This window comes from Colias croceus, chromosome 21, assembly GCF_905220415.1.
Source record: "Colias croceus chromosome 21, ilColCroc2.1".
Classification (NCBI taxonomy): domain Eukaryota; kingdom Metazoa; phylum Arthropoda; class Insecta; order Lepidoptera; family Pieridae; genus Colias; species Colias croceus.
The window spans coordinates 8,565,637-8,592,729 of NC_059557.1; the positions used below are offsets into that span (position 1 = coordinate 8,565,637).

General features: G+C 40.6%; 2 protein-coding genes across 3 annotated transcripts in view; one reads left to right on the plus strand and one right to left on the minus strand.

The window, feature by feature from the left end:
• The first annotated feature begins 280 nt into the window (after positions 1 to 280).
• Positions 281 to 7,560, plus strand: LOC123701434. Its single transcript, XM_045648910.1, has 6 exons — positions 281 to 470; positions 1,207 to 1,351; positions 1,729 to 1,833; positions 3,970 to 4,090; positions 6,901 to 7,080; positions 7,429 to 7,560. The coding sequence occupies exons 1-6, from the start codon at positions 388 to 390 to the stop codon at positions 7,527 to 7,529; spliced, it is 735 nt and encodes a 244-aa protein (XP_045504866.1). The 5' UTR covers positions 281 to 387; the 3' UTR covers positions 7,530 to 7,560.
• A 554-nt stretch (positions 7,561 to 8,114) lies between these two features.
• Positions 8,115 to 27,093, minus strand: part of LOC123701208 — a 51,137-nt gene continuing 32,158 nt past the window's right edge. The window contains exons 5-13 of one of the 2 annotated variants that reach the window (XM_045648604.1): positions 23,814 to 23,972; positions 20,951 to 21,098; positions 20,367 to 20,574; positions 12,634 to 12,801; positions 11,499 to 11,588; positions 10,263 to 10,358; positions 9,697 to 9,784; positions 8,945 to 9,237; positions 8,115 to 8,681 (exon numbers count right to left, since the gene is read on the minus strand). In XM_045648604.1, the coding sequence (XP_045504560.1) occupies positions 8,159 to 8,681; positions 8,945 to 9,237; positions 9,697 to 9,784; positions 10,263 to 10,358; positions 11,499 to 11,588; positions 12,634 to 12,801; positions 20,367 to 20,574; positions 20,951 to 21,098; positions 23,814 to 23,972 (1,773 nt within the window). In that variant the 3' untranslated portion in view covers positions 8,115 to 8,158. The remainder of the gene's footprint in view (positions 8,682 to 8,944; positions 9,238 to 9,696; positions 9,785 to 10,262; positions 10,359 to 11,498; positions 11,589 to 12,633; positions 12,802 to 20,366; positions 20,575 to 20,950; positions 21,099 to 23,813; positions 23,973 to 27,093) is intronic. The other variant, XM_045648605.1, reaches the window with a different exon arrangement.

Below are 27,093 nucleotides of genomic sequence, written 5' to 3' on the forward strand. Positions count from 1 at the left end.
ACAATTCGATATATTTTAATTAACTTCCTAGTTTACCCGGCAATTTACTTAGAAATAATATTATGCACCACTTATTTATTACATGAAAAAAATATCGTAAAAATCTCTTGAGTTCATCGATGTGTGGGCGATGTGTACAGTCGAATTGAGAAACTCCTCCTTTTTGACGTCGTTTCAAAATTGTAATCAATTTGCATGCAAACTATTTTAATATCGACAAATGAGGTCTATCAATTATTTGAAGTTGTAATCTAGGTGACATCCACCTAACAACGTCACAATGTAGCGCCCATAATATTTGATACTTACAACTTATAGTTTTACACAATGTGAATCGTTTAAAATTAATAGTGTGATGGAAATTATATAGTATAAGCAAACACAATCATGGATCATTATTTAACAACATACAGGAAGGACTATCTTTGGCCCAATTTGCCCGGAGCTGGTGGTGGAGGCGGTATTGCAGAGTATGTTTTTTTAAAGTATAAAGTACTAGTGGTCCGCCCCGGCTTCGCCCGTGGTACCTATTTCGCAACAAAAGGTAGCCTTTCTCGGGTATCAAAATATCACCATACCAAATTTCATGCAAATCGGTTCAGTAGTTTAGGCGTGATTGAGTAACAGACAGACAGACAGAGTTACTTTCGCATTTATAATATTAGTATGGACTAGGTAGCTTTCCATCCGCGTAATCTTATGAAATTAAGGAAGGAGATGTGGTAAAAAGTAGCTTACACAGTGGTGTAGAGCTCTAGGCTCCTAACTATAGACACAAAAATCATATCATAATAAAGCTACGGTGCGGCGTGAAAGATAGACAAACATAGCAATATACTTACACATTTAGTTCACTGATATGAATGTAACTTACTCATTAAAAAAGATTAAAAAGTCCATAGTTAGGTTACAATACACGCAGTAAATGCACGCGAGTGTGCAATGTGCATAATTAATGTATTTGTTGTACATACTAAATGGAATAACAGCAATGTATTCAAATTGATTTCTTCTCAATCACACACACTATATGTTTTTACTCTGTTCAATAAACACACATTGTGGAAAAATAAACTAAGTAATAACTTACTATGGAATAACAGCTACAATATTCAAATTAATTTATTTTTAAACAAGATAATATAACACATAACGTTGTATCTAACAACGTATTGAACAGATAAACTATACATTTTTCCCACATAGTGTCCCCAAGCTATCAGGGGAGGAGCTAGCCTTCTACCAGGCATGCATGCAGCACACGAGACCGCCGGACTGCCGCTGCCCGCAGTACTCCGGCGAGCAGGTGCAGCTGCCGCCGGGTAAGGAGGGAGGATGGAGTCGGAATGAGGTAAGAGTGAGTTCTTTATTAAATTATTCCTAGTAGGCATAAAAAAATATTATCATCTTATTTATGCAATAATTTATAATTCTAATGAAAATAGAGTATTTGATATTGTCCCATAGTAAACCTAGGATTTTTTCGTGGTATCGTGTCTACCATATTCCATAAAATCAGCTACTAAGTTTTTCTACGAAGAGCACCGAAAAGCCGTATATAACACACAGTATACAATTTTTTATCGATAAATTAAGCCTTTTGCCTATAACGCCCTACGGTATATTATGTACTATAAAGTTCAAAAGCTTTTCTATTGTTTTTGAATTTTGTACTTATAATATATTATTTTGAGTAATTTCTGAATAATATATTTTTTGCTTTGTCAGTTGATGGGACCGATGTTGGATCCAAAACTGTACCCAGTACGAGTGGCAGCCAGCCCGGAGTCACCCACGTCGCGGTATGATCAGCCCAATGCATTCTTGGACAAGGTAATGACGCAAATTAGGTTGAGTAAATTATGTTTTTAAAATAATATTTATTGTCAAATATAGGTATTACATAATACAGTTAATATCATGGTAATAAATTTAATAAGTGATCATTAACATTATAATTATTTAATTTACTATTGTAACTATATAGTATGTATTTCTATATAGCTAATGTGTCATAGCAATTTAAGCTATACAGAACTGCTAAGATCATAAAAATCAATTCAGTGCTTTTCCGTAAAAGAATAGATACCTAAATATACAATATCGATCCATACATCCTTACAAACTTTCACGTTTATAATACTAACTAGCTTACCGCCCACGGCTTCGCCCGCTTTGTCCCCTATATGACCTTACCTATACCTTCCTATACCTTCCTTTTGAATCACTCTATCTATTAAAAAAAAACCGCATCAAAATCCGTTGCGTAGTTTTAAAGATTTAAGCATACAAAGGAACATAGGGACATAGGGACAGAGAAAGCGACTTTGTTTTATAGTAAGGTAAAAGCACCTAATACGGAGGTATTTCGCAACATTTGAAAGTAAGTATCAAAAATAAGCATTTGTAAGTCTTTCTAAAGGTGCCAAACCACTTTATCGTTAAAAGTGGAACTTAAATTTTGTATTGCTGTTGAGTCTATGTTTATTTTCATGATATTTCTTATTTTAAAAAAATATTTAAATAGTCATGTCGATTTTCCCTAATACGGAGGTATGATTTTGGTCAGAGCCTAATACTGCGGTAGGCGGCTCCTAATACGGAGGGTCAGATATTATATACATTGAAGTTCCGTGCAAATAATATTTGTTAAATAATAGGAATGTGTTAGTAAAGTAAATTGTAAGTTTTTTATTCATTAACCATTGGTTTGATTACGTTGATTCACTTTTAATGTGTTTCATTTATGCTTTTAGTTTTATCGGAAAAAAAAATACGCATATCAAATAAGAATCCACAAAAAAAGACACAAAACTTCTTATTTATTTACGCAACCCTAAATCTGGTAATTTTAAGTTCTATGAAATAGGGCCGTAATAGGAGATCATATATAACCTAATACAGAGTTACCTGGAAATATCTACCACCGTAATAGGAAAACTACTCGTGTTTTTAATAATCCTAATTCTGACCCACCAAAAATTCGATAAACAAGAGAATGTAAATGCTTAATCAAATGATAACAGTTTTTTGGCTCAGATGTGTAAAACTCAAATCAACAGTTATACAAAATAAATGATTTGTGATACATTAAAATACACCTTCCTATTTTTACCCCTTCTAAGAAACAAACATTTTGTACTCAACCATTTTCATATTTAACAGGATTTCTAATTAAGAAAACATACCGCAGAATATGGTTTCTAATTTATCAGATTAATAATTATTCCAACTAATCTTGGAATTAATTCAATAAGTGAATAAAATGAAAGTTATAAACAATTAAACATGCCCAGTATTTTTCCTATTTCGGAGTTATGCCACCGTATTAGGATTAATCTATAAAATTTGTATCATATCACGGCGGTATTTTATTTCTTATTTTTTGGGTAGAAAATGACTTACAAATATGAAACAAGCTATTTAAATAGTGAGTGTAATAGTAGGAAAATGCAATAAACAATACATATACAAACTTGAACGGCTTTTTAATACGAAAAACTTAGTTTATAAATATTAGTGTACTTACTTTTGTTGTTTCGCGTTTGTATGGAAACACCTCTCATGTCGATGCCGTTACACAGATTGATTGATCTTGTTGTGTTGTCTATGTGCTATACTTGCAAACGTTAGTTAAGTCATGGAGTAATAAATTTGGAATAAATAGCTTACGTTTTGGTGTACTTAAAATTTATAAAACAGGAATAAAACTCGAAAATAGAAATACCACCGTATTAGGAAGCGATTTTGACTACCGCCGTATTAGGAGCCTTTACCTTATGTAGTGATGATGATGATGAGACAACAGTAGGTACAACCTAGTATATTATTATTAGTCTGTGGTACAACTTACTATAATTGTATGTATTGTTACTTATTGTGTGTATTAAATATGTAAACTTATTTTATGTAACTAACAGGTGTGAGAAAATTAACTCTTTTTTATTATTCCTATATTAACTTCCACAGTTACAGTCAAAGTATCCAATGCTGTATAGCATCCTACAGAATGAAGCTTCACCAGAATTGAAACAGAGAATCGATCGTGACAGAAATAAGACGACGTACCAGGTTGATTTCTGCGAATCAGGTTTGTAATAATAATTATTTTTAAGACGATACACAAAAAAAAATCCACTGCTTGGTGGGCGGAGTCTAATAGCTCGCTATCGCGAACGCGGGCTTGCGCGAAGTCATTCTTGCAAACTCGCCGCGCTGCCGCTGGCCGACTCGGGACAAACATGTATGGAGTCGTCATACAGCTATAATATTGTTATACATATATTTAATTGGACTGAACACTCCTGTGGGATAAAACAGGATTCACGGTATAACCTAATTCCACGCGGGCAAAGCCGCGGTCGGAATGATATTTTTTTAAATAAAATAATTATTTAAAAAAAACACACAAAATATATTCACGCAAGTATTTATTTTTTGCACTCTATTATAATGGTAATTATTCAACAAATAATCAAAATAAAATAGCCAGAACAAAAATAGGCCCTGGTAGGGTAGGTAGGCAGGTACAGCAATGTGAGACGAATACTGGCTTATTTATACCAATAATAATGTATTATAAACATTAAATTAAGTTTACTTTCTAACAACAAAAATACATATTTCACATTAAATACTTAATTTAATGTGAAAACGAATCAACCTATCACCCACAACAATGAAATGTGCACACAAATATTCATCCAAATCGGTTCATGTGATTAGGAGGAGTGACTGCAGCGCCACCTTCCGGGCCCAATTGTTTCCAGATCACCCAGGAACTCAATTTAATATACACAAAATTTTTCGAAAAACTTTCACATTACTATGTAAATATAAGATAAACCTGTTTTAGTACTAAGCAATTTCCCGCACAGGTGTAGTAAGTATAAATGAAATAAATATCAACATTAAATTCTTTATACAACATACGTATCTACCACCTACTAAGAAATGTAATTCTTGAATTTTTTTCGTATTTTTTTTAAATATAATACTACTCCAATGAGCTCCTGTTCCATATTACGTCCACCATACTTCCACTAAGTTCACCATGATTTTTTATTTCTTTGCACTTTGTTGCTTTTTGCTAAAAATGGAATCATGCGATAAAACCAGTAGAGCGTTGATAACATAAATTGTTGGCTGAATGAAGGTGCTTACGAAGGAGTGGGTTCACATTGTGAACAATTAGTGGGTTTATTTTCCTTCTGGATTCCGGATTTCTGAAAAGATTATCTATGCTATAAATTAAAAAATCTTACACATTCGTTATGTACTTAAAACAGGGGTACATATCAAACATCGTCTATAATACAAATATCATCAAATTTAAAATAAAACCAACTTACTTCATTAATTTGTTCCAATTGTAAGCATTCTTTTTCCTCCAACCTTTATGTTTCTTCTTCTTATTTTCTTTATTGTCCCCATTTGTCTTATCGTGCTGTCACCCTTTGTTACGATTGTGCGACTCGAAGACAAGCGACACAAGTTCCCCGTGTGACGGCCGTAGCGGGAATGACTCGTGCAGCGATCGGGGTAGGAAGGTACAGGACGGCTCTCGCTAGATTGGCTGGTCGCGCGCTAATTTCAAGTATTTCTTGTTTATTTCAAAACCATCGCATATTTCAAAATTCTAACTCGGTAGACGTATAGGTTGTATATTTTATAGTTAATATCCAAAAAGTCGTAACTTTACGTTTGTTATTTTAAAGATGCCAGAGATTTAAAAAAAATAACAATGAGAACTTTGTATTTTTTTTCTATCGAGAAAATATCATGGAATCATGTTTCTAAAACGGTACACGTATTGTGTTACTATTGAACTTTCTTGTCAAGAATTTTCATCACGACAACTTTAATAATATAAAAATTACGAAGGTTTAAAAAGGGCCGTAAATGTTAGAAAAATTAATTCATCACCTTAACTAGGTTTCCGCCCGCGGCTTCGCCCGCGCAGTCAAAGAAAAACCCGCATAGTTCCCGTTCCCGTGGGATTTCCGGGATTGCGTCATTTTCTCGGGTTAAAAATTAATAGCCTATGTCCTTTCGGGTATCAAAATATCTCCATACCAAATTTCATGAAAATTGGTTCAGTAGTTTAGGCGTGATTGAGTAACAGACAGACAGACAGAGTTACTTTCGCATTTATAATATTAGTATGGATTGACATTCTTATTCAATTCTTTAGATAAGTCATACGTGTTCATTTGTAAAAAAAAAATGATACCTATTTTTTTAATAAAACTTTTAACTTATTAAATCTACTGTATCACATTTTCTGTTTTTGCGACATAGCACGAGCCCTTAGTACCATTATTATTATACCAGCCCTTAGTAGAACCCATTCATAAACTCCTCTGTAATATTATAATACAACTTGCGGTTGTTTATAAACATATTATTATATCTTTCCTACTTTTCATTATGTTTTAACAGAGTAACTATACTTAATAATTTTGTAAACAATTACGAATTTAATATTGTACAGTATCTATAAAAAATATATTATGTCACACTTCGCTTAGTCTACATCGCATCCCCTACATCGCAATCACTCTTTTTAAAATACTAAGCTTATTATTCCTTAAGCGGTGGGCAAATTTACATTGTATGCAATAAGTATAATTGGATAATGGATAATTTGAATAATATTTAATGGTTTTAATCTGTGTTTGAATTTAATTTGTATGGAATTTAATTTTATAATCGTATTACTAACATAGTTTCTAAGATTAATGTATACTAACACAAATATGGATGAAATATCTGGAATTAAAATATTATTTTATTTTATTTTTATTTATTTTTTTATTATTATTTCATCTCGCCAAGTTCGAATGGTAGATGAGTCACAATTTTCTTAACGCGAATGAAATATAAGTTTATTTCATCCAGGTCCAGGCGCCAAGTTCGAAGGCCTCCAACGTGCAGCTGACGAGAGCGGTACGGGTCCATGTGCGCAGCCCATGCGGCTGCCGGGCGACCCGTGCCGTGTGGGGCCTAAACCCCGCATGACTACGCCTAAGACGATATCCAAGCAAGGGGGAGGCGCTAGCGAGCCGAGGGCTAAATGCGGTGTGTAGATTTTCTTTACTATATAATATTTATTGTATAGTGTAAAATATATTTATTTATGTTAAATGTATTCAATAGAATTTGGCTGTAATTATGTAGGTATGTAATTGTAGAAATAAATGTTGGAGTTTGAATTAGAAAAATAAAAGCTTGTAACAGATTGTATACAGATTCTTATTTAACAGAAGAAGAGACTGTGCCCAGTTCTGGGTATTGCCATTTTATGTTTTATCGATTAGTTTTTACTAATTATAATGATTGTAGTTGATCAACAAAATTATCACGAAATATCAAATTTTGAAGTTGATAATTTCTTTATTATTATTCTTCAATTTAATATTTTTACAGAAACTACGTCAGCCGTGCCTCCGCTCGGTAAGACCGAGTACCAGGATGGAGTGTCGAAGCTCGGAGGCATTATTATGCGAGACAAACTACATAGAAGATGATATAGCAGTGTATTGGAGAAATCTTCGTGTTTTTGATCTTTGAGTTTTTATTAAAGAGAGATCTATAGTAAATTGTTGTTTTATTTATAAGTTTATTTCATGAATTTATATTTTTTGGTTTTTATGGCATTCAAATGCTTTATTCTATTCTTTATAAATTTAAGTTTATTTCATATCAATGAGATGGTCAATAAGATGGTTACATGTGTAAATTTATGAAATGCTTTACTATTTGATTTGAGACTGATTGTCTAAAGACCACAAGTTTACCTTATTTCTCAAAACATAGCGCTTTTGCAACATTACTTACCTATGTTTAATATCTACATTGTTATAACTTATAACATATAACATTTTCTCGATATATTGTGTAAGTAGAAGGTGGTAGAAGGTTATTAAAATGATTTCTTGTGTCTGTATAATAACTTTCTATGGTTAGAAATAATTCATCCTAAGCAACGTAACCTATAATTATGAAAGTGTGTAACTAAAAATTAAGCAAGTTTTTGCTTAAATCAACAACTTTATTAACTATGCATTGACACTAATTAACAGGGGTTAAATTCATGAAATAAAACGAATATAAAGATAAATAGACGTTTATGTATAAAAGCAATGTATACAATGTGTCATGCGGGCCGAGTCTGCGCGCTTGAGATAAGCTCGCCCCGCTTGTAAAGCATTGTGCCCTCTCTCCTCTCTTCTCTTCTCTCTTCTCTTCTTACAGCTTGCTCTTCTCTTCTGACTATCTGATCTTCTCTTCTGACAGCTTGCTCTTCCCTCCTGACAGTTCTGTCATCTCTTCTGACAGAATGGTCATCTTTCTTGCTAGTGTCGTTCCTTTTGACTTCGTGTCTGATCTCTTCCCGCCTCGTGTGGTCCGTTCTAACAGCTATGTCACTTTTTCTGGCACTTTGGTCACTTCTGACACTGTCACTTCGGACGTGGTCACTTCTGGCGTTGTCACTTCGGGCGTGGTCACTTCTGGTACTGTCACTTCGAGCGTGGTCACTTTTGTGGTCATTTCTGACACTATGGTCATTTCTGACTTCTTCACGCCGCACTTCGCGTGATATTCTGGTGGCGCGTGAAATGGAGGTTTCGTCGTGCTGTCTCACGATTACTGCTCTCGCATCTGAGGTATTACGTTCTCTGAAATGTGATAAAAATACATTATCAAACAGAAGAAATATTATACAAGAGAAATGCGAATGAAAAAAAATGTCAGTAGATATTTACATGATTAATTGCATATTAACTTTATATTGTTTACACAACAATAAATTCATAACTGTTTAGGAATTAAAGAATTGGCAGTTTATTACTAGAATTTGACCAGAATTTTATGTATATATAACCAATGTCTTTTTCTAAAAAATGAGTTAATTATGGTGATAATCTTAGTTAGTACTCACCGTCCAAAAGCAACGAGCCTTTCAATATCCCTCTGCGAGCGAGTAACTACCGGCGGCGGGCTGGCCGGGGGCGATGACCCCGCGGACCCCGCAGACCCCACCGACCCCGGGGACCCTGGGGACCCTATCGACCCCGGGGACCCGATAGACCCAAGCGACCCTGGTGATGCTGGTGAGGATCCCACTGCAGAGTCCCGTTTGGCTGAACCGGCGGAAGATACAGAACGACGCCGAACTGCTGGTATGTGTAAGGATGCTGTGATCACGCACTCGTCTTCTGAACCAACGCCCGCCTGGAAAAGCAAGTATAAAAATAAAATTGTGGTAATATAGCGATGTAAATAATAACATTATTATTTTAGACACATGTCTATAGTCGGTTATTTTGAAGCAAGTCAAGTTTTAAAAAATTGAGATTTTAAACTATATACACATATTAATGCAAAAATGACTGTTGAGTAGCGCTTCTGCCCCCAAGGTTGCCCAAATAATAATGCCTTTTCTTTAATCACTTTATTGCCCTTCACAATACATGTGTTGTTAAAGCTAGCCGTTATGCACTACTAACTAATAATTATTCTAATTGCACATGTGTGTCCCTACAATGACAAAAAGAAAAAAAAGATTTTTTCATTCTGATCTACCTAATAATATTTTTTTATGTGATTTTACTGCACCTTATACTTTGCGATTAAATATTTTTTCATTTTTTTCTTTAAAATAGGTCGAGAAAATAATATTAGTATAAGTACCTCGTTATAGTCACTGGCGGAATCATTAGAGTCGGCCGCTGAATCTCTGGCCGCGCTCGCCACACCACTCTCCTCGCTGCTACGAACCCTTCACAAATAAATAAGAGACTTTCAATAAAATAAATAAATATATTTATTAGAGTAGCGCAAATCGAGACTTGGCGTCCAATAAAAAAAAATATGTTTTCTATATTTTTAATGGTATTGACAATAAGTTGGAAATCCACGAAGCTCTTTTTTGGGAAAATTAAAAAAAACTAGTTATTTTTAGTTATCACTTCCACTTACCCTACGTTAATTACATGCATTTCATCAACGCCAGCCGGTATTTGACCATTTAAAACAAAATTAATTATGATTGTGTGTGAAAAACACAAATTGTAAAATTGTACCTTCTAACGTCTACAATGAAGTACAATTTGATAAACTATTTTCGACATGTATTAATCTGTTAAAATTTATCCTATTCTACCCTTGTAACGTGACTAAAATATTTCAGGGTAAATCTCAATTACACTACTACAAAAAAATAATAATTTTAAATTATAAAAGTAACAAAAACTTACCTAGTAACTATAGTCATAGCTGAGGAGAGCGATGCGGACGAAGCATCTGACGTAGTGTCCCGCGCACGTGTGCGTCTTCCTGTGCTACGGTCATTCCTGTAAAACATAATTTATCATTATTAATACTAAAATACAATAAATTGAACATTTTAATAGATTTCTTTATGATTTAAAACCGTTAAAATACTTAGGCGAAGATTCAAAAGTTTTGGCATCCTTCAAGGTTGTATAATTGGGCCACTTATCTTTTTTATATTTGTTTATGGATGCAATTAAGAATAAGTATAAAATCTTGTCACTGAAATGGGATAGCAAAAGTATTTTATTACCACGAGAAATGAATTAACTTGGAGTAAATATACAGACTTGATTAATCTTTAAGCTGGAAAAGTTTTCAATTGCATGTAAAATGTAGTGTTTAATATGTAATGTTTCGCACGTATAGTGTAGTTAACAAGTATAATGTAAATCAGTCTGTACTGTATTTTCTAGTGTTTGATTTTCCGCTAGCATTGTAAAGATTTAAAAACGGATTTTTAACGGACGAAAGTGCAATTTATTCATTACATTATTTTCCCGACGGTTTGCACACTTTGCAGTGAGCGTGGTCACGGAGAGATTAACTGACTGAAAATCCGTTAAAAATCTGTCTGTATTGTCCAAAAAAAAAAGAAATGAAATTACTGTTAACAATATTGAAATGATTTCGATTAGGTGTTTGATAGAATATTGATATACAGGATTACTTGTAAAACACCAGCAACCCCGCAGGACAAGATAGCTAACAACAAAAGTAACACCATTTGTTCTACGATTTTTGGCATAATGTAATAAATTATTTTTAAATGATTTTTTAAGCTTTTATCTGTGCTTTTATTGTACTCTCCTAACATTTGTAAGTCTATGTTCTATTCATTATCGGATGGACGACGCGACGCCCCCTTCCCCCTCTCGTTCGCTTCTTGTTTACGTCATTTTTGGGATGCGCGTAGATTTTATAATATTCAAACGGAAAATTAAATGAATGTTTATTTTTAATATGTAATGTTTCGCACGTATAGTGTAGTGTAAAATCTAACAAATTATCAAAAGTCGTAGAACAAATGTTGTTACTTATGATGTTAGCTATCTTGCCCTGCGAGGTTGCTGGTGTTTTACAAGTAACCCTGTATATGGCGATTGGTAAAACATGTAAGACACATTGTACAAGCATATGTTAATGTACACGACACGTACGTGTTGGGTGTAGCGCTGGCGTGCAGGAAGTGTTCCCGCGCCCACACGCGGCGCCCCCCAGTGTCTGCGCTCGCTTGGGCCTCCGCCACTCTGTCATATGAGGGCATGCTTTATTGATGTTGGGTGTTGAAACTTGCATATTTTATAGTTTGTGATTAGGGGGATTTTTGTATGACTGTTTAAAGCATGCTTTATTTACTGTAGGGAACTAAATTCACAAGTTTTAAATAAAATTTAAGTTTATGGTAAGATTTTTATAATGTTTTTTTAAGCATGCTTTACTCCAGAGTGCAAATGTAAAGACTTAGAGCTTACATTTGATAATTCCGATAGGTGAACAAAATTGTATCATACTTGATTTACTGACAAACAAGGAGCTCGAAATGTAGAAGTAGACACAGATAAAGGTATAAACGTAATTATACCTGGAGAGCGTATAGTTATAAACGTAGATGTCGATATCGACGTAGACAACAACGTAGAAGAAGATGTAGATTTCAATGTAAATAAATATGTAGATAGTGTAAATTTGAATGTTAAGGTAAACGTTGATGACAATACTGTATTTGTAAAAGTAGTTGAAGATATAAATGTAGATATCGATGCATATGTTTGTGTACATTTAAATGTAGGTGTACATAACACAGTTGTACATGTAGCTATTTTTAACAACAGCAGCGCCCACAGCTCCACAGCACACAACACTAGGGTCACTCACTCGGCGCGCTTGAGCAGCAGCGAGTCGAGCAGCGCGGGGTGCTGGCGCGCGAGCAGCACGTACGCGTCGTGCAGCAGCTCGGCCGGCAGCGCCCACAGCTCCACAGCTCAGTACAGCGCACAACACTAGGGTCACTCACTCGGCGCGCTTGAGCAGCAGCGAGTCGAGCAGCGCGGGGTGCTGGCGCGCGAGCAGCACGTACGCGTCGTGCAGCAGCTCGGCCGGCAGCGCCCACAGCTCCACAGCTCAGTACAGCGCACAACACTAGGGTCACTCACTCGGCGCGCTTGAGCAGCAGCGAGTCGAGCAGCGCGGGGTGCTGGCGCGCGAGCAGCACGTACGCGTCGTGCAGCAGCTCGGCCGGCAGCGCCCACAGCTCCACAGCTCAGTACAGCGCACAACACTAGGGTCACTCACTCGGCGCGCTTGAGCAGCAGCGAGTCGAGCAGCGCGGGGTGCTGGCGCGCGAGCAGCACGTACGCGTCGTGCAGCAGCTCGGCCGGCAGCGCCCACAGCTCCGCGTGCCGCTCCACCAGCTGCCGCACCACGTTGATCACGTCCGTGCGCTCCGACAGCTGCTCCGCACTGTCGACAATAATGCAAAATTAGATATTTTTGGTTTTGTGACATTCAAATGCTGTATAAATATAAATTTATGAAGAATAGAAAAAATTCGATCACGAGGCGGGTGGCTGAGTTGGTCAAGCGTCCGCCCTGGATTTCTTTATTAAGTGGTTAATTGTACAATAAAACTTAATCTAAATACGGATTGGCGTGAAGGGATACGGGTTCGAGTCCCGTCTCGTGATGGTGTTTTTTGTATTCTTTATAAATTTATATTGACAGGTGTGTGTGTATGTGTGTATGCGGTGTGTGTGTATGTGTGTATGTGATGTGTTTTTTTTTTTTTTTTTTTTTTTTTTTTATTTTTTTTTTTTATTATAGAGGGAAAAAATACTGTTAAGTATCTCAGGTCAAGATCTGCGACCTGGTATGTCGGTCTCGATCATGGTCTCATGGTCCATACCGACTAAAACAACCCTCTTTCTCCCGACCATATCCCCGCGGGATGGCCGTTAGGCTTTACTTCGCGGGGGGACGTATAGCATTGCTGCTTTTCTCACTAATGTTCTATGCCGTCAAGCTTTTCGCAACCGTTCTTTCTTTCGTAATTCTTTCAGAACCTCCGTTGCATAAGCGCTCGTTGCTTCCCACGATTCTTTGTTTGACAACATCACTCCGATTATGTTCTCAGGACATACTTTTCTTCCCATTGTTGTTTCCCAGGTGTCCCGGGCTTCTTTGTATGCTGGACATATAAAGAAAACATGTTCTGCATTTTCGTCTTGTCCACAGGTGGGGCATTCTGGAGAATCTTCATGCTTAAACCGATGTAGGTAATCTCGGTAGCAACCGTGACCAGAAAGCATTTGGGTCAGATAGTAGTTAACCTCACCGTGCTTACGATTGACCCATGGTTCAATCCGTGGAATGAGGCGATGGGTCCACCTTCCCTTGGTAGAGGTGTCCCATATCCGTTGCCACTTTTCTATACTCTTCCGTCTTTCTTCCGTTTTCAGCTCGGTCTTTGTGAGTGCGGTGCCGCTCTTCTGGCGATAGTAAAGGTTCTTTCGTTCTTCTGTCAAGACTTCGATTGGCAGCATTCCAGAGATGACACATGATGCCTCTACAGAAACAGTGCGGAATGCGCTGGCAATGCGTAGTGCGCTAACTCTGTACGTCGATACAACTTGACGTTTGGGCTGTTGCAGCTGCAGCGCATTTGACCAAAGTGGGGCGCCATACAGGAGCACTGACGTCGTCACCGATGTTAGGAGCCTTCTCCTTTGTTGTTTAGGGCCTCCAATATTCGGCATTAGTCGGGATAGTGTTGTTGCAACTACTGCTGCTTTAGTAGCAACATGTTCTGCATGCTTATTGAAGCTCAGGCGTGTGTCCAGCATTACTCCCAGGTAGCGAACGTATGGTTGCGTTACGATCTCGTAATTACCGACTCTGAGTGAGGTTGTTTCTATCCGTTTCCTGCTAGTAATAAGTACGGCCTCGGTTTTGTGTTCAGCTAACTGCAGTCCGGCCGATTTCATCCACTGACTAATTACTTGGAAGGTCCTATCGAAAGCCCAATTCAGTTCTTCCAAGTATTTGGCTACTACAACTACTGCTAGGTCATCAGCAAATGCCACCAGTTGTGTTTCACTTGGTATCTCCGATTTGAGCAGTCCGTCATACATAACATTCCATAGAAGTGGACCTAACACTGAACCTTGTGGGACTCCTCCGGTGACGTTGTATTCTTTGGGTCCACTTTCAGTGTCATATATGAGGACCCTGTTTTTAAAATAGCTAGCTACTATGTCCCTAAGGTAATCTGGCACTTTCAAGTTTGAAAGAGCGGACATTATCACATCCCATCTTGCGGAATTGAAGGCATTTTTAATATCGAGTGTTACAACGAGGCAATAGTTCTTAGAGCCTCCTCTCCATCTTGTCCCTGTAATCGCTTGTCTTGCGGTGTCGATAACTAGTCCGATAGCATCTAAGGTTGATTTGCCTTTTCGGAATCCGTATTGGGAGTTGGACAAGAGGGGTTCGACTGCTTCTTCAATTCGGTTGTGAATTATCCTCTCCAGCATTTTTCCAACTGTATCCAACATACAGAGAGGGCGGTAGGATGACGCCTCAGTGGAAGGTTTATTACCTTTCGGGAGTAATACTAATTTTTGCCTCTTCCAGACTTCGGGGAAAAGGCCTTCCTTGAGACAAGCGTTGAAGGCGTCTATAAAGATTCCTGGTACAGATTTTATCGCTTGTTTTAGAGCAACGTTGGGTATGCCATCTAATCCGGGGGCTTTGGTATTTCCTATTCTGCCACAGGCGTCTGATAATTCCTTCTCTGTAACAGGCGGTATAACTTCCTTCTTATTGTGTGCCATCTTATATTTAAGTTTAGTTTGCTGCGGGAATAGCACAGTCACAATTTTCTCCAGCAGGGTTGGGTCAGTAGGTGGTGTAAGTCGATTATATTTAAGGTTTTTCATGACAACTTTATAAGGTCTACCCCAGGGATCACTTTCCACTTCCTCAAGCATTTTTGTCCAGCAGTTCCTTTTGCTCTCCTTGATAGCTTTGTTTAAGACTAAGCGAGCTTCCTTATATTTTTGGTATATTTGCTCGAAGTGGGGTGTCTTTCTGCATCTTTGGGAAAGTCTTCTGGCACGGATACACTTCTGCCTTAGTTGCGCAATGTTATCATTCCACCAGTAAACCGGTGGCAAATGGTTCCTGCTTCGTTTACGGGGCATGGTTGCATCACATGCAGATGTTACCCTCTTGACAACTTCCCGTACCTTCTCTGAGGCATGCCCTGGTTGTAAAGGTCGATCTTCAAGGGTTATGTGGAAGATTTCGGGGTCGAATGAACTGACTTTCCAACCAACTTCATTGGATTTCTTCCTCAGCGGGTTGGGTTTTTTGTGCCTGCTCGATACCTCCCAGTACAGTGCCCGATGATCGCTGCCGGTGTAGGCCTCAGTTACCTTCCATGAGGTATTTTCCTTCGCCAGAACGCTGCTAACAAAGGTAAGGTCGACTATTGAACTTGCTTCCCCTCTGCTGAATGTAGGTTCATTCCCCTTATTCAAAAGGACCACATCTATTGCGGACATTGCTTCTATCAGTGCCCTTCCCCTAGTATTTGTGGTTTTGCTGCCCCAGTCAATTGCCCAGGCATTAAAATCTCCCGCTATTGCCACTGGGGAGTTGCTTTGCATATCATCTACAATAGTATCTAAGAAATCGTTAAATTCCTGTATTGTAAGACTAGGAGCGGCGTAGCAACTGTAGAAATGTATTCCACCGATCTTCGCTTTCACACAGCCTTTGGTGATTAGGTCAACACTTTCCAGAGGGCTCCTACCACAGGCCCATAGGGCGGCGTGTCCATCTTGGTCAGACAGCCAGGACCCACTGCTAAGCTTTTTATAAGGCTCTGATATTATTACCACATCTAAATTTAGCTCCCGTACCATCTGCATCAGTAGATCATGTGCGGCCTCGCAGTGGTTAAGATTTATTTGCATAACCTTAAGCATGGCTCCGCCTTTCTACCGCCTGGAGTGCTCTTTTCAGTACAGGACATTTGCTTGAACCTGCAATATGTGCAACGCTCTCTGTTGACCCGTGCTCTAGACACAGTGCACATTTGGCTTCCCTGGTGCACTCGGCAATTTTGTGGCCAATCTCACCACATTTTATGCAGCACTTTGACCTGTCCTCCTTGCTGCTGCAACCGTGTGCGAGGTGTCCATAATTCCAGCACCGGTAGCACTTAATAGGTTTTTGTGTGCTTCTTATGCGACAGTTGACCCATCCTATTTTTATTTTGCCTTTTCCTACGATCTGTTTGGCCACCTTCGAATGTAGTCTTACCGAAGCCGTAATAGTGCCTCCATAGGCTTTGCGCATGTTTTTAATGCTGTCGAGTGTGATATTATCGACATCGGCTTGACTTACTACTTTTTGGAGTGCTTCTAGGATCTCCTGTTTCGTTGTTGACTCCTCGAGATCTTTTATTTCCACGTCTTCTTCCGGGACTTTACTTACTACTGTTGCATCTTGGCCGAGTAGCTCGGATATGGCCTTTTTTAGTTGAGGAGCTTTATCTGTGTCCTTTCTACTCAAGATAAGGAGCACATCCCCGGACGTGGTCCTGCGGATCTTATCGATGCACTCGCTCATTTGATTCGCTGATGGATCCCGCTTAACTCGTTTAAGGATATCAGCATATTGTTCCTTCTCCTTTGGGCGAATAATGAGCGCATTAGGTCTTTCTCGCTTCATTGGTTTTTTCATTTTACACTTTTTCCTCTTTACCTCTGTCCATTCTGTTCCGGATTCCGGTTTTTGGTCCACAAGTAACAGAGATGTCTCCTTTCTTCTAATTTTCTTCTGTTGTCTAGTCGTCTCTTCTGGTGAAGTTCGCTCCTTTCTCTTCGCCTTGCGCACTCTCCTACTTTGGGGAGTTGTCGCTTTGCTGATCTCTTCCACTTCGGTATCCTTCGCTGTTGTTTCAGAATATGTTCTGAAGAGCGACGGCGAGGTTTGAACTTCTATGGCAGAAGTTGGCGGTTGTTGCACTTCCAATTTTTCAACCACCCTCTTGAAGGAGCTACCTAGTGTGGCTACATATTTGCGGATTTCACCGTGGACATTCATTTTCCCTTTTATAAATTCTGCTAGAGCAACGATTGTTTGTTCATGTCGCTCTAATACCTTCTTTAATTCCTCCTCTTCCATCGTTTTATTTTTATTTTTTTTTGAAATTGACTCCATCTTGTTCCCACGAGAACCTAGGGAATAAACAGTCCGCTCCGGCAGAGCCCCGGTTGCCGGAGTAAGGCCACTTAATTACGCCTGAGGTGGGACCTGGTACCCTCAGGGGGGAGCGCTAGCGACGACAATACCCTGTCGCCTTCCAGTCCTGGGCACGCTAGACCACTGACATCGGGTTGTGTTTTGTCCGCGGGGGCTATTTTATTTCACCCCTACCCTGTGTCGCATTATGCGAGCCTTGGGCATTCCCCTATCCGCAACCTGGGGACGCGCCACGTGGCAGTACACCTCTGCCGAGTGGTGTGTATGTGATGTGTGTGTGTGTGTGTGTGTGTGTGTGTGTGTGCGGTGTGTGTGTGTGTACCTGGCCGCCTCGCCGGGCCCGCTGCGGTGCAAGATGTTGGGCGCGAACACAGTGGCCAGGTTGGCGGCGTCCATGCGGTTTTGTGCGGTGTGTATGTGTGTGTGTGTGTGTGTGTGTACCTGGCCGCCTCGCCGGGCCCGCTGCGGTGCAGGATGTTGGGCGCGAACACGGTGGCCAGGTTGGCGGCGTCCATGCGGTTGTGTGCGGTGTGTGTGTGTGTGTGTGTACCTGGCCGCCTCGCCGGGCCCGCTGCGGTGCAAGATGTTGGGCGCGAACACAGTGGCCAGGTTGGCGGCGTCCATGCGGTTGTGTGCGGTGTGTGTGTGTGTGTGTGCGGTGTGTGTGTGTACCTGGCCGCCTCGCCGGGCCCGCTGCGGTGCAGGATGTTGGGCGCGAACACGGTGGCCAGGTTGGCGGCGTCCATGCGGTTGTGTGCGGTGTGTGTGTGTGTGTGTGTACCTGGCCGCCTCGCCGGGCCCGCTGCGGTGCAGGATGTTGGGCGCGAACACGGTGGCCAGGTTGGCGGCGTCCATGCGGTTGTGTGCGGTGTGTGTGTGTGTGTGTGTGTGTACCTGGCCGCCTCGCCGGGCCCGCTGCGGTGCAAGATGTTGGGCGCGAACACAGTGGCCAGGTTGGCGGCGTCCATGCGGTTGTGTGCGGTGTGTGTGTGTGTGTGTGCGGTGTGTGTGTGTACCTGGCCGCCTCGCCGGGCCCGCTGCGGTGCAGGATGTTGGGCGCGAACACGGTGGCCAGGTTGGCGGCGTCCATGCGGTTGTGTGCGGTGTGTGTGTGTGTACCTGGCCGCCTCGCCGGGCCCGCTGCGGTGCAGGATGTTGGGCGCGAACACGGTGGCCAGGTTGGCGGCGTCCATGCGGTTGTGTGCGGTGTGTGTGTGTGTGTGTGTGTGTGTACCTGGCCGCCTCGCCGGGCCCGCTGCGGTGCAGGATGTTGGGCGCGAACACGGTGGCCAGGTTGGCGGCGTCCATGCGGTTGTGTGCGGTGTGTGTGTGTGTGTGTGTGTGTGTGTGTGTGTGTGTGTGTGTGTGTACCTGGCCGCCTCGCCGGGCCCGCTGCGGTGCAGGATGTTGGGCGCGAACACGGTGGCCAGGTTGGCGGCGTCCATGCGGTTGTGTGCGGTGTGTGTGTGTGTGTGTACCTGGCCGCCTCGCCGGGCCCGCTGCGGTGCAAGATGTTGGGCGCGAACACAGTGGCCAGGTTGGCGGCGTCCATGCGGTTGTGTGCGGTGTGTGTGTGTGTGTGTGCGGTGTGTGTGTACCTGGCCGCCTCGCCGGGCCCGCTGCGGTGCAGGATGTTGGGCGCGAACACGGTGGCCAGGTTGGCGGCGTCCATGCGGTTGTGTGCGGTGTGTGTGTGTGTACCTGGCCGCCTCGCCGGGCCCGCTGCGGTGCAGGATGTTGGGCGCGAACACGGTGGCCAGGTTGGCGGCGTCCATGCGGTTGTGTGCGGTGTGTGTGTGTGTGTGTGTGTGTGTACCTGGCCGCCTCGCCGGGCCCGCTGCGGTGCAGGATGTTGGGCGCGAACACGGTGGCCAGGTTGGCGGCGTCCATGCGGTTGTGTGCGGTGTGTGTGTGTGTGTGTGTACCTGGCCGCCTCGCCGGGCCCGCTGCGGTGCAGGATGTTGGGCGCGAACACGGTGGCCAGGTTGGCGGCGTCCATGCGGTTGTGTGCGGTGTGTGTGTGTGTGTGTGTGTGTACCTGGCCGCCTCGCCGGGCCCGCTGCGGTGCAGGATGTTGGGCGCGAACACGGTGGCCAGGTTGGCGGCGTCCATGCGGTTGTGTGCGGTGTGTGTGTGTGTGTGTGTGTGTGTGTGTGTGTGTGTGTGTGTGTGTGTGTGTACCTGGCCGCCTCGCCGGGCCCGCTGCGGTGCAGGATGTTGGGCGCGAACACGGTGGCCAGGTTGGCGGCGTCCATGCGGTTGTGTGCGGTGTGTGTGTGTGTGTGTACCTGGCCGCCTCGCCGGGCCCGCTGCGGTGCAGGATGTTGGGCGCGAACACGGTGGCCAGGTTGGCGGCGTCCATGCGGTTGTGTGCGGTGTGTGTGTGCGTGTGTGTGTGTGTGTGTGTGTGTGTGTGTGTGTGTGTGTACCTGGCCGCCTCGCCGGGCCCGCTGCGGTGCAGGATGTTGGGCGCGAACACGGTGGCCAGGTTGGCGGCGTCCATGCGGTTGTGTGCGGTGTGTGTGTGTGTGTGTGTGTGTACCTGGCCGCCTCGCCGGGCCCGCTGCGGTGCAGGATGTTGGGCGCGAACACGGTGGCCAGGTTGGCGGCGTCCATGCGGTTGTGTGCGGTGTGTGTGTGTGTGTGTACCTGGCCGCCTCGCCGGGCCCGCTGCGGTGCAGGATGTTGGGCGCGAACACGGTGGCCAGGTTGGCGGCGTCCATGCGGTTGTGTGCGGTGTGTGTGTGTGTGTGTACCTGGCCGCCTCGCCGGGCCCGCTGCGGTGCAGGATGTTGGGCGCGAACACGGTGGCCAGGTTGGCGGCGTCCATGCGGTTGCCGGCGGCGTGCGCGGCGAGGTGCGCGAGGAAGGCGAGCAGCGCGCTGAGCGTGTCGCGGTGCGCGGCCGGCAGCAGCGACACGATCAGCCGCAGCGCCTCCCACTGCACGCTGCGGTTGCTTATCTCTGAACGACAATACAGTTTATATACGTCGCCGTGAGATTGTAAACACTTTGATTCAAATCTAAAATTGTGATCCATAACATTAGCTTATAATTAAAGTCGTTAGATCTTTCGATCGTTATTGTAAGCGATATGTTACGTGTCAAAATTTGTCGAAAGATTGCAGAATGCAGGAAAAGCTTGGTTTTACTAAAGACAAACTGGAAGATAAGCTGGAAGATATTAAAATGTTTTGACAAAAATATAAACAAAAATATTAAATTAAAATTTTCTAGAAAAAATCATCAACAAAATAATTTTCACAAATTACAGACTTAAAAACTTAATTCATCAAACATTAAGAAATAGTGACAGGCACATCGAATAACCTTCACTCACTCTGAGTCTGCAAGAAGGCGGGATATAGGTCCCGGCACAGCAGAGGATCCGGGAGGTCCCGGAGGAACTCCTTCAATAATGTGGCCACGTCATGTGGAAGAGCTTCATCTAACGCTGCTTCTTGACCCCTCTCCCATTCTTCACGTAGCTGGAAAGTTAGACGAACTAGGTCAGGTGATGGAATTCCAATTGATGGAAAGAATGTTTAAGAACATAAGATGTTTCTTCCAAGAATTATCACGGAAATAGTTCCAAATGCAGAATCATAAGGCATTCAATATTTGGGGTCCATGTCATTATTATCATCATTGATCCATATTGTCTCCTATGACGATTAAGAGCCATATTGGTCACATTGCCATTTTAACAAAATAAAACATCAACTAATTAGGGTAGAAATGTATCCTACAAAGAGTTCTGCAATTTTACAACAACTGCCACGAATTCTAAACTGCTGTAAACATTTATACTCCCAAAACCCACATTTTCAACATTGTAAATTCCTGTTTTGCCGCATGTGTCATATTTACAAATACCTATTTTCTTACACAAACAATGATTTATGAAGCGTATTTAGAACAGGAAATTAATATAAGTGCATATCTAAAATCTTTGGCAGGGACAATGTTTCTGGTTTGATAAATTGTGTAAAATGACTTGTGCTGTGATAGACGAATCACTTAACATCTTAAGCGCTGGGAGGTTGCCAGGTGCGAGATGGAATATCCTCCCACTCTCAACAGTCATCTCTTTAAAATTACCATATTTCAAGCTGGTTGTTAATGTTGAAAATATTTGCGCGGACCATTAAGAGCGCTCGAGTAATTTTTGGGATTGTATTCTGTGTATCGTTGACTTGAACTTTACGTTTACTCTTATTGGAGAGATATTTGCACTTGAGTTCATGTTAAAACCGCGCAAAGGAGAATTGGGAATATGGTTAACAGATAATTTATGATACCTTAAATAAATTATCAGTAAGAAAATCCAGATCTGATACACGTGCGTCAATATTCCTTAAACTCTTCGTTGAACAATCGAAATAATGCGAACCTTAAGTACCTTTATGTTTCTCGAACGATCTACCGATTGGAATCTATCTCATATATTGCACCGTTTAGATTACAAACACTGGAGGACTTAATAAATTACTCCAATCTGGGCCAACGGCTATTCACTGTTGTATGGTATGAAAAGCTTTGTAAATTGAGAAAACATTCAATATTTCCGCTGTGATTCAATTACCTAAAACCATTTTACTTTTAAAAAGGTAATCGTTTATTTCTTGTCATAGTGTTTCAATATCTTAATTTGCAATTTAGTTTTTTATCATTTTCGAGCTGCATGACACCGAATGTATGCAGGGACAATATTTGTACCATCTTCAGGAACACCACTTTTATTGAGCTAAAACGGAAAATTGCATTCACTTGTGTGTGAAATAAAATGTGCTTCTACCAACGAACAAAACATCGCAATGTTTACATATTCTCGTTCTGAAAAATCTAGTTCGATACACTAGCCTGTAGCAGAGGCGTAAATACCAATCCATCATTATTACAATTTACATATCAAGCAATTCAGCCAAGGAATATTGTGCGAGCTTTGGCAATCTTTTAATTATTTCATTATTTTGTACAAGAAATGCCAGATGAAGTACTTTGTTACTATTTAGAAGAAACTGGTACTACATTACAATGTTACATTTAATTAATCGTTAGCTTCATTTGGTATTGCATCGCGATGGCTAGAGCTTTATTATCTTTGTTTTTATTTAATTAACCAAACTAGTCTTTTTATATCGACTTATTTCTTCAATGTTTAGAAACCTACACGATTGAAGGTTAAAAGTTCGTTTCTATCGACCCTCACCAAATTTTTCTTATTTCCATTTGATTCGAGTTAAGGAGGAGTTATTGAAGAAACCCTCCTCTAAGGCACGCCCCAAGTAAACAACACGGTCTATTAATTTATCCCAGTTTAATTTTGCCATTTCTTACTTTAAGATAAGTCCAATATGTAATATCTTAGAAATGGTTTTGTTTACAAAATTATTGAACATTTCATGAACTAGACCATTTTACAATATTATGGTAACGACAGGCTCTACTATCCCACGGTACTTTAATCTTTGTTACTTCTGTAAATATTCTTGCCAATTATGTCCCTATTACTTAAACAAACGTTTGCTTCCGAACGTTTTGTAACTAATCCTATAGATTTACGCGCTACCGTGCCCATCTAATTCCGTCAATGTTTGATCCCGAGTGTGTTGATTTCCACTTCATAAACCAAACCAGACTTACGCTTGTATATTCTGTCATAGCAACTGGCCTGAGTTTGTTACTTTGTTAAACTGTTGCGAGTTAATTAGTGTTTTGGTTCGCGTTATGACGTATTTAATTCCGCTAATTATAGCCCGGTTTAGTGGAGTCGCGATTCGTGGAAGTGGGTTTTATTGAAAACATCTCGTGTAACTGAGCTGTGTTTTGGGTTGTTTGTTTTAAGAGAAGTGAATTACGTACATTTAAGATACTTAACAAGGAAAAAGTCGTATGAATATTGGCTATCATATAGCAGATAAAAATCATTTTTTCATTTATGCCCATAACTGACAAGCGACCGATAATCCTAGGCACAGTTTTTTTAATTAGAAAAATAATCTTAATTAATTGATACTTATCAATTTAATTAGATTATAAATATTAACGCATAACATGTTCAATTAAAGGAATTTAAAATCAAAGTAGAATTATCGAAAAACTCTTAAGCCATTTACATTCTATCATCTATTCAAAGCCCTCCTGAAAACACAACACAACACGCAATTTCACCAATACATAAAGAAGAAGCAAGCACTTACCTGTCTAACTCTCTTCTTAGAAGCAGACACACGGAAGAGGCCGAGGGTGGAGACGTGCCGGCGCAGGTGCGCGAGGCAGGCCGATACCAGCGCGGGCACCCGCGGCCCGCTCTCGTCCAGCCCCGACCAGCCCCACTCGCCGGAGTCGCAGGATTCACTCTGCGAATGTTACCTTAATGTTGTGAATACTGAAGGATACCTATGATAGAGGAATAAGTTAAACTACATGAGAGCTGGAGGATTGGAATAATAACAGTGTTCAACAAAATTGCTAAGGTTTATCAAATACTGAAGCATTGTATTCCTTTCAAAGAAGGAATCATCAGCGTAAGCAAGATTATTGGAATTGGAAATCAAGTACCTACTACTCAATTTTTTTAGGCTTATGAATGAATGTGTTCTGGTTTGTATTGACAGCTCTTTTGCCCTCATGTATCATAAAAATTAAATTATTCATATTCGAGAAATTGTAAATAGATTCCACTATTCTGCAATTCGTTGTTCCTGCTATTGTTAATTGGCTATTAAAACGACTCCAGAATTCGAAATCGTAAGCAGTTATGGAAACGTTTACGGTATTCATTTTGAGTCATCAGCCCGACGTCAGCGGAACACTTACGCTGATTTGTAGCTAAACAGACGTAAAATTTTATTATACCGCATAAATCTTCTTCCTGCAGAGGTAAGTGGTATTGCAACTCGTAAAAAGAGAAAGCGCCCAAAGTTCAGGGCCATTTTCGGCTAGCAACCGGCTATGCCTATTGGTGGTTTATTTCTGGACATTAGGATGGGCGAGGCGTCATCGTATAAAATTATCGTGGCCTTAATGAAAGTAAAGGCCGGCCAGGTAACCAGATACCTGTGACGTCAGCGTGACGATGAGCTACGTCAAATCTGACCTATGAAGACTTTTCTAGCGATTGTGTGATGTTTCAATTATCTAACTGGGCTGTCACGGGAACAGCTGGCAATGGCTGGACTCGTTTTAATAGCTTTTTTATTCACTACCAGTCAACTTCCGTATTAATGTGAGCATCGAGAGCTCCAGATTTACTGTAAACACACGAAAATGTTGAATGTAAACATCTTTGCTATAATCGCTTTGATCGATAGAATATTATTATATTCGCAGACTTTGATGTGTGTGATTTTTAGACTGGTAAATATTTAAACAGTCTGAGCTTCGGGGAAATTGAATACATAGATATCATTAGAGTATAAGCATTTTAAAAGCAATTAAATGACTTTTCTTCTTCCGTTATTTTAATATCATCATAATTCCAATCTCCCTTTGGAACATTTGTTTCGACATATTAGGACTACCAAAAATAAAATATTGATACAGATAACTAGAGATAAATAGCAGCTATTTATTCGGTATATAAAAATCGAATTAAAACTACCAATCCCGCTCAAATAATCGTAGAATATTGCACATTCCTTGCAATATCTGCATCGATATTAAACCCGATGTTAACATAAATCAATTGGCGCCTCTCAATATTTACGAGAATTTCGGTTTGTGTAAGCAATAAGACGTGCAGTTTCGGCTGTAATGCATCCTCCGTCGCATAAATCATCGGAACACCCTCTGTCATTACATTGATCTATTGACTAAACGTTAGTTGGCTCGTCTCATGTAAACGCATGACGCCTACGACTCGTCTGTGATTTCGTCTGCTTTGTCGAATACGTATCATTTACTTCGAATGTCTTTATGGATTTCTGGGAACAATCAGCTTAGTACATGGGACTAAATCTGTATTGAACAGACTTGCTTCAGAGCTAAAGGAAGTTTAGCCTAATATGAACTGCTTTATATATAGTAAGTAAGTACATTGTTTCATCAGTTATTTGGTCAATTTTCGAGCGTAAATTTCCAGATGATAAAAATTTTCACGTTGTATTTTAAGCACATTTTCCTCATGTCTTGGCTTTGCTACAAAAACGATCTTTAGATCATATGATTCACATAAATGATCAGAGAGTATCGCCTGCGTCACTGTTGTTTATTTCTATTCGATATCAACATGTCCATTGACCAGAATCAGGGTGATAATTTATAAATAATAAATTTAATGAAATAATCTATGGCAAGACAGTAAACATATTGGTTACCTATGTTCTATGGTACAAATGCGAACATGTATGTCTTTCATGACTCGAAAAATGTGTCATGACATGAAGTAATTCTAAAAGTAGACCAATTTATTAATGGTTTCATAGTAAAATGTATGCTCAATGCTCAAGTGCTTCATAAAAAGACCAATAATTATTATAGACTAGGTGAAATTATCGAACCCTTTTTTTTAATAGTTGATAACAGTAAGTTTGCAATCGTTTGTATTTTGTATTTAACAAAGAAACATATGATGGTAAAAAAGAAACAATTTTTCAAACAATTTGTACATGATCACCGTAATGAAAACAAAATCATCCAAACGATCACAAAAATAATGTGAATTTCATATGAGAATTTTCCAATAGTTGCTTACATTCGCCGACATTGTACCAATATCTAGGAACGATAAATCAGCTCGGCCAGCGAGTAACAGAAAACAAGTATTACTAGTGTTTATGGCTATTTCACGGTTTTGTTGAAAATCAAGCCAACTGCCAGACGTTACGCTTTTAACGCTATTATTTAATTTGCTGGAGTAATTTTAGTACAAGGCGAGCATTAAAGGTCTTAATGTAAGCCTCGTTGGTTGCGTCGGATTTTAATGTTATTCAGTTTTGTATATTATTTTCTTCGGAATTATGTGGTATGGTACAAGCAAATTTTGAAGTTACAATAGATGTTTCTGAAATATTTATGTCCAAAAACTACTGCCTTTTGAATGAACGTACTTTCATCACCTTGGGATTGAATGCTACGAAACCATTTGATACAATCAGACGATTATATGAAGTAAGCAGGTGGTATAAAAATTACGGTATTTTCCTGTTTTGCAAACATAATGTGTTACATCGTTTAAGAATGTCTTAAAGAAATAAGCGTGAAAAAAAATACGTATACGTATACTGCCGCGGTAAAGCTATTGCATGGCATGCCTTCAAGCCACATCTCCGTGCCTGTCGGAGTGGGGAGCGTGAGGTTTTTCGTTACGCAATTTTTGGATTCGGTCCCCGCGCTCAAGGCCCGCGATAGAAGCTATGATTGCAAGCTAAAGGTCATGCATGGGTTGAATGCGGGGCGGAGAAAAGAATTGTCTTGCATGAAAGTTTATATACCGTAAAGATACTTGCTAAATTTAACTTAAAACTTCAATAAACATGA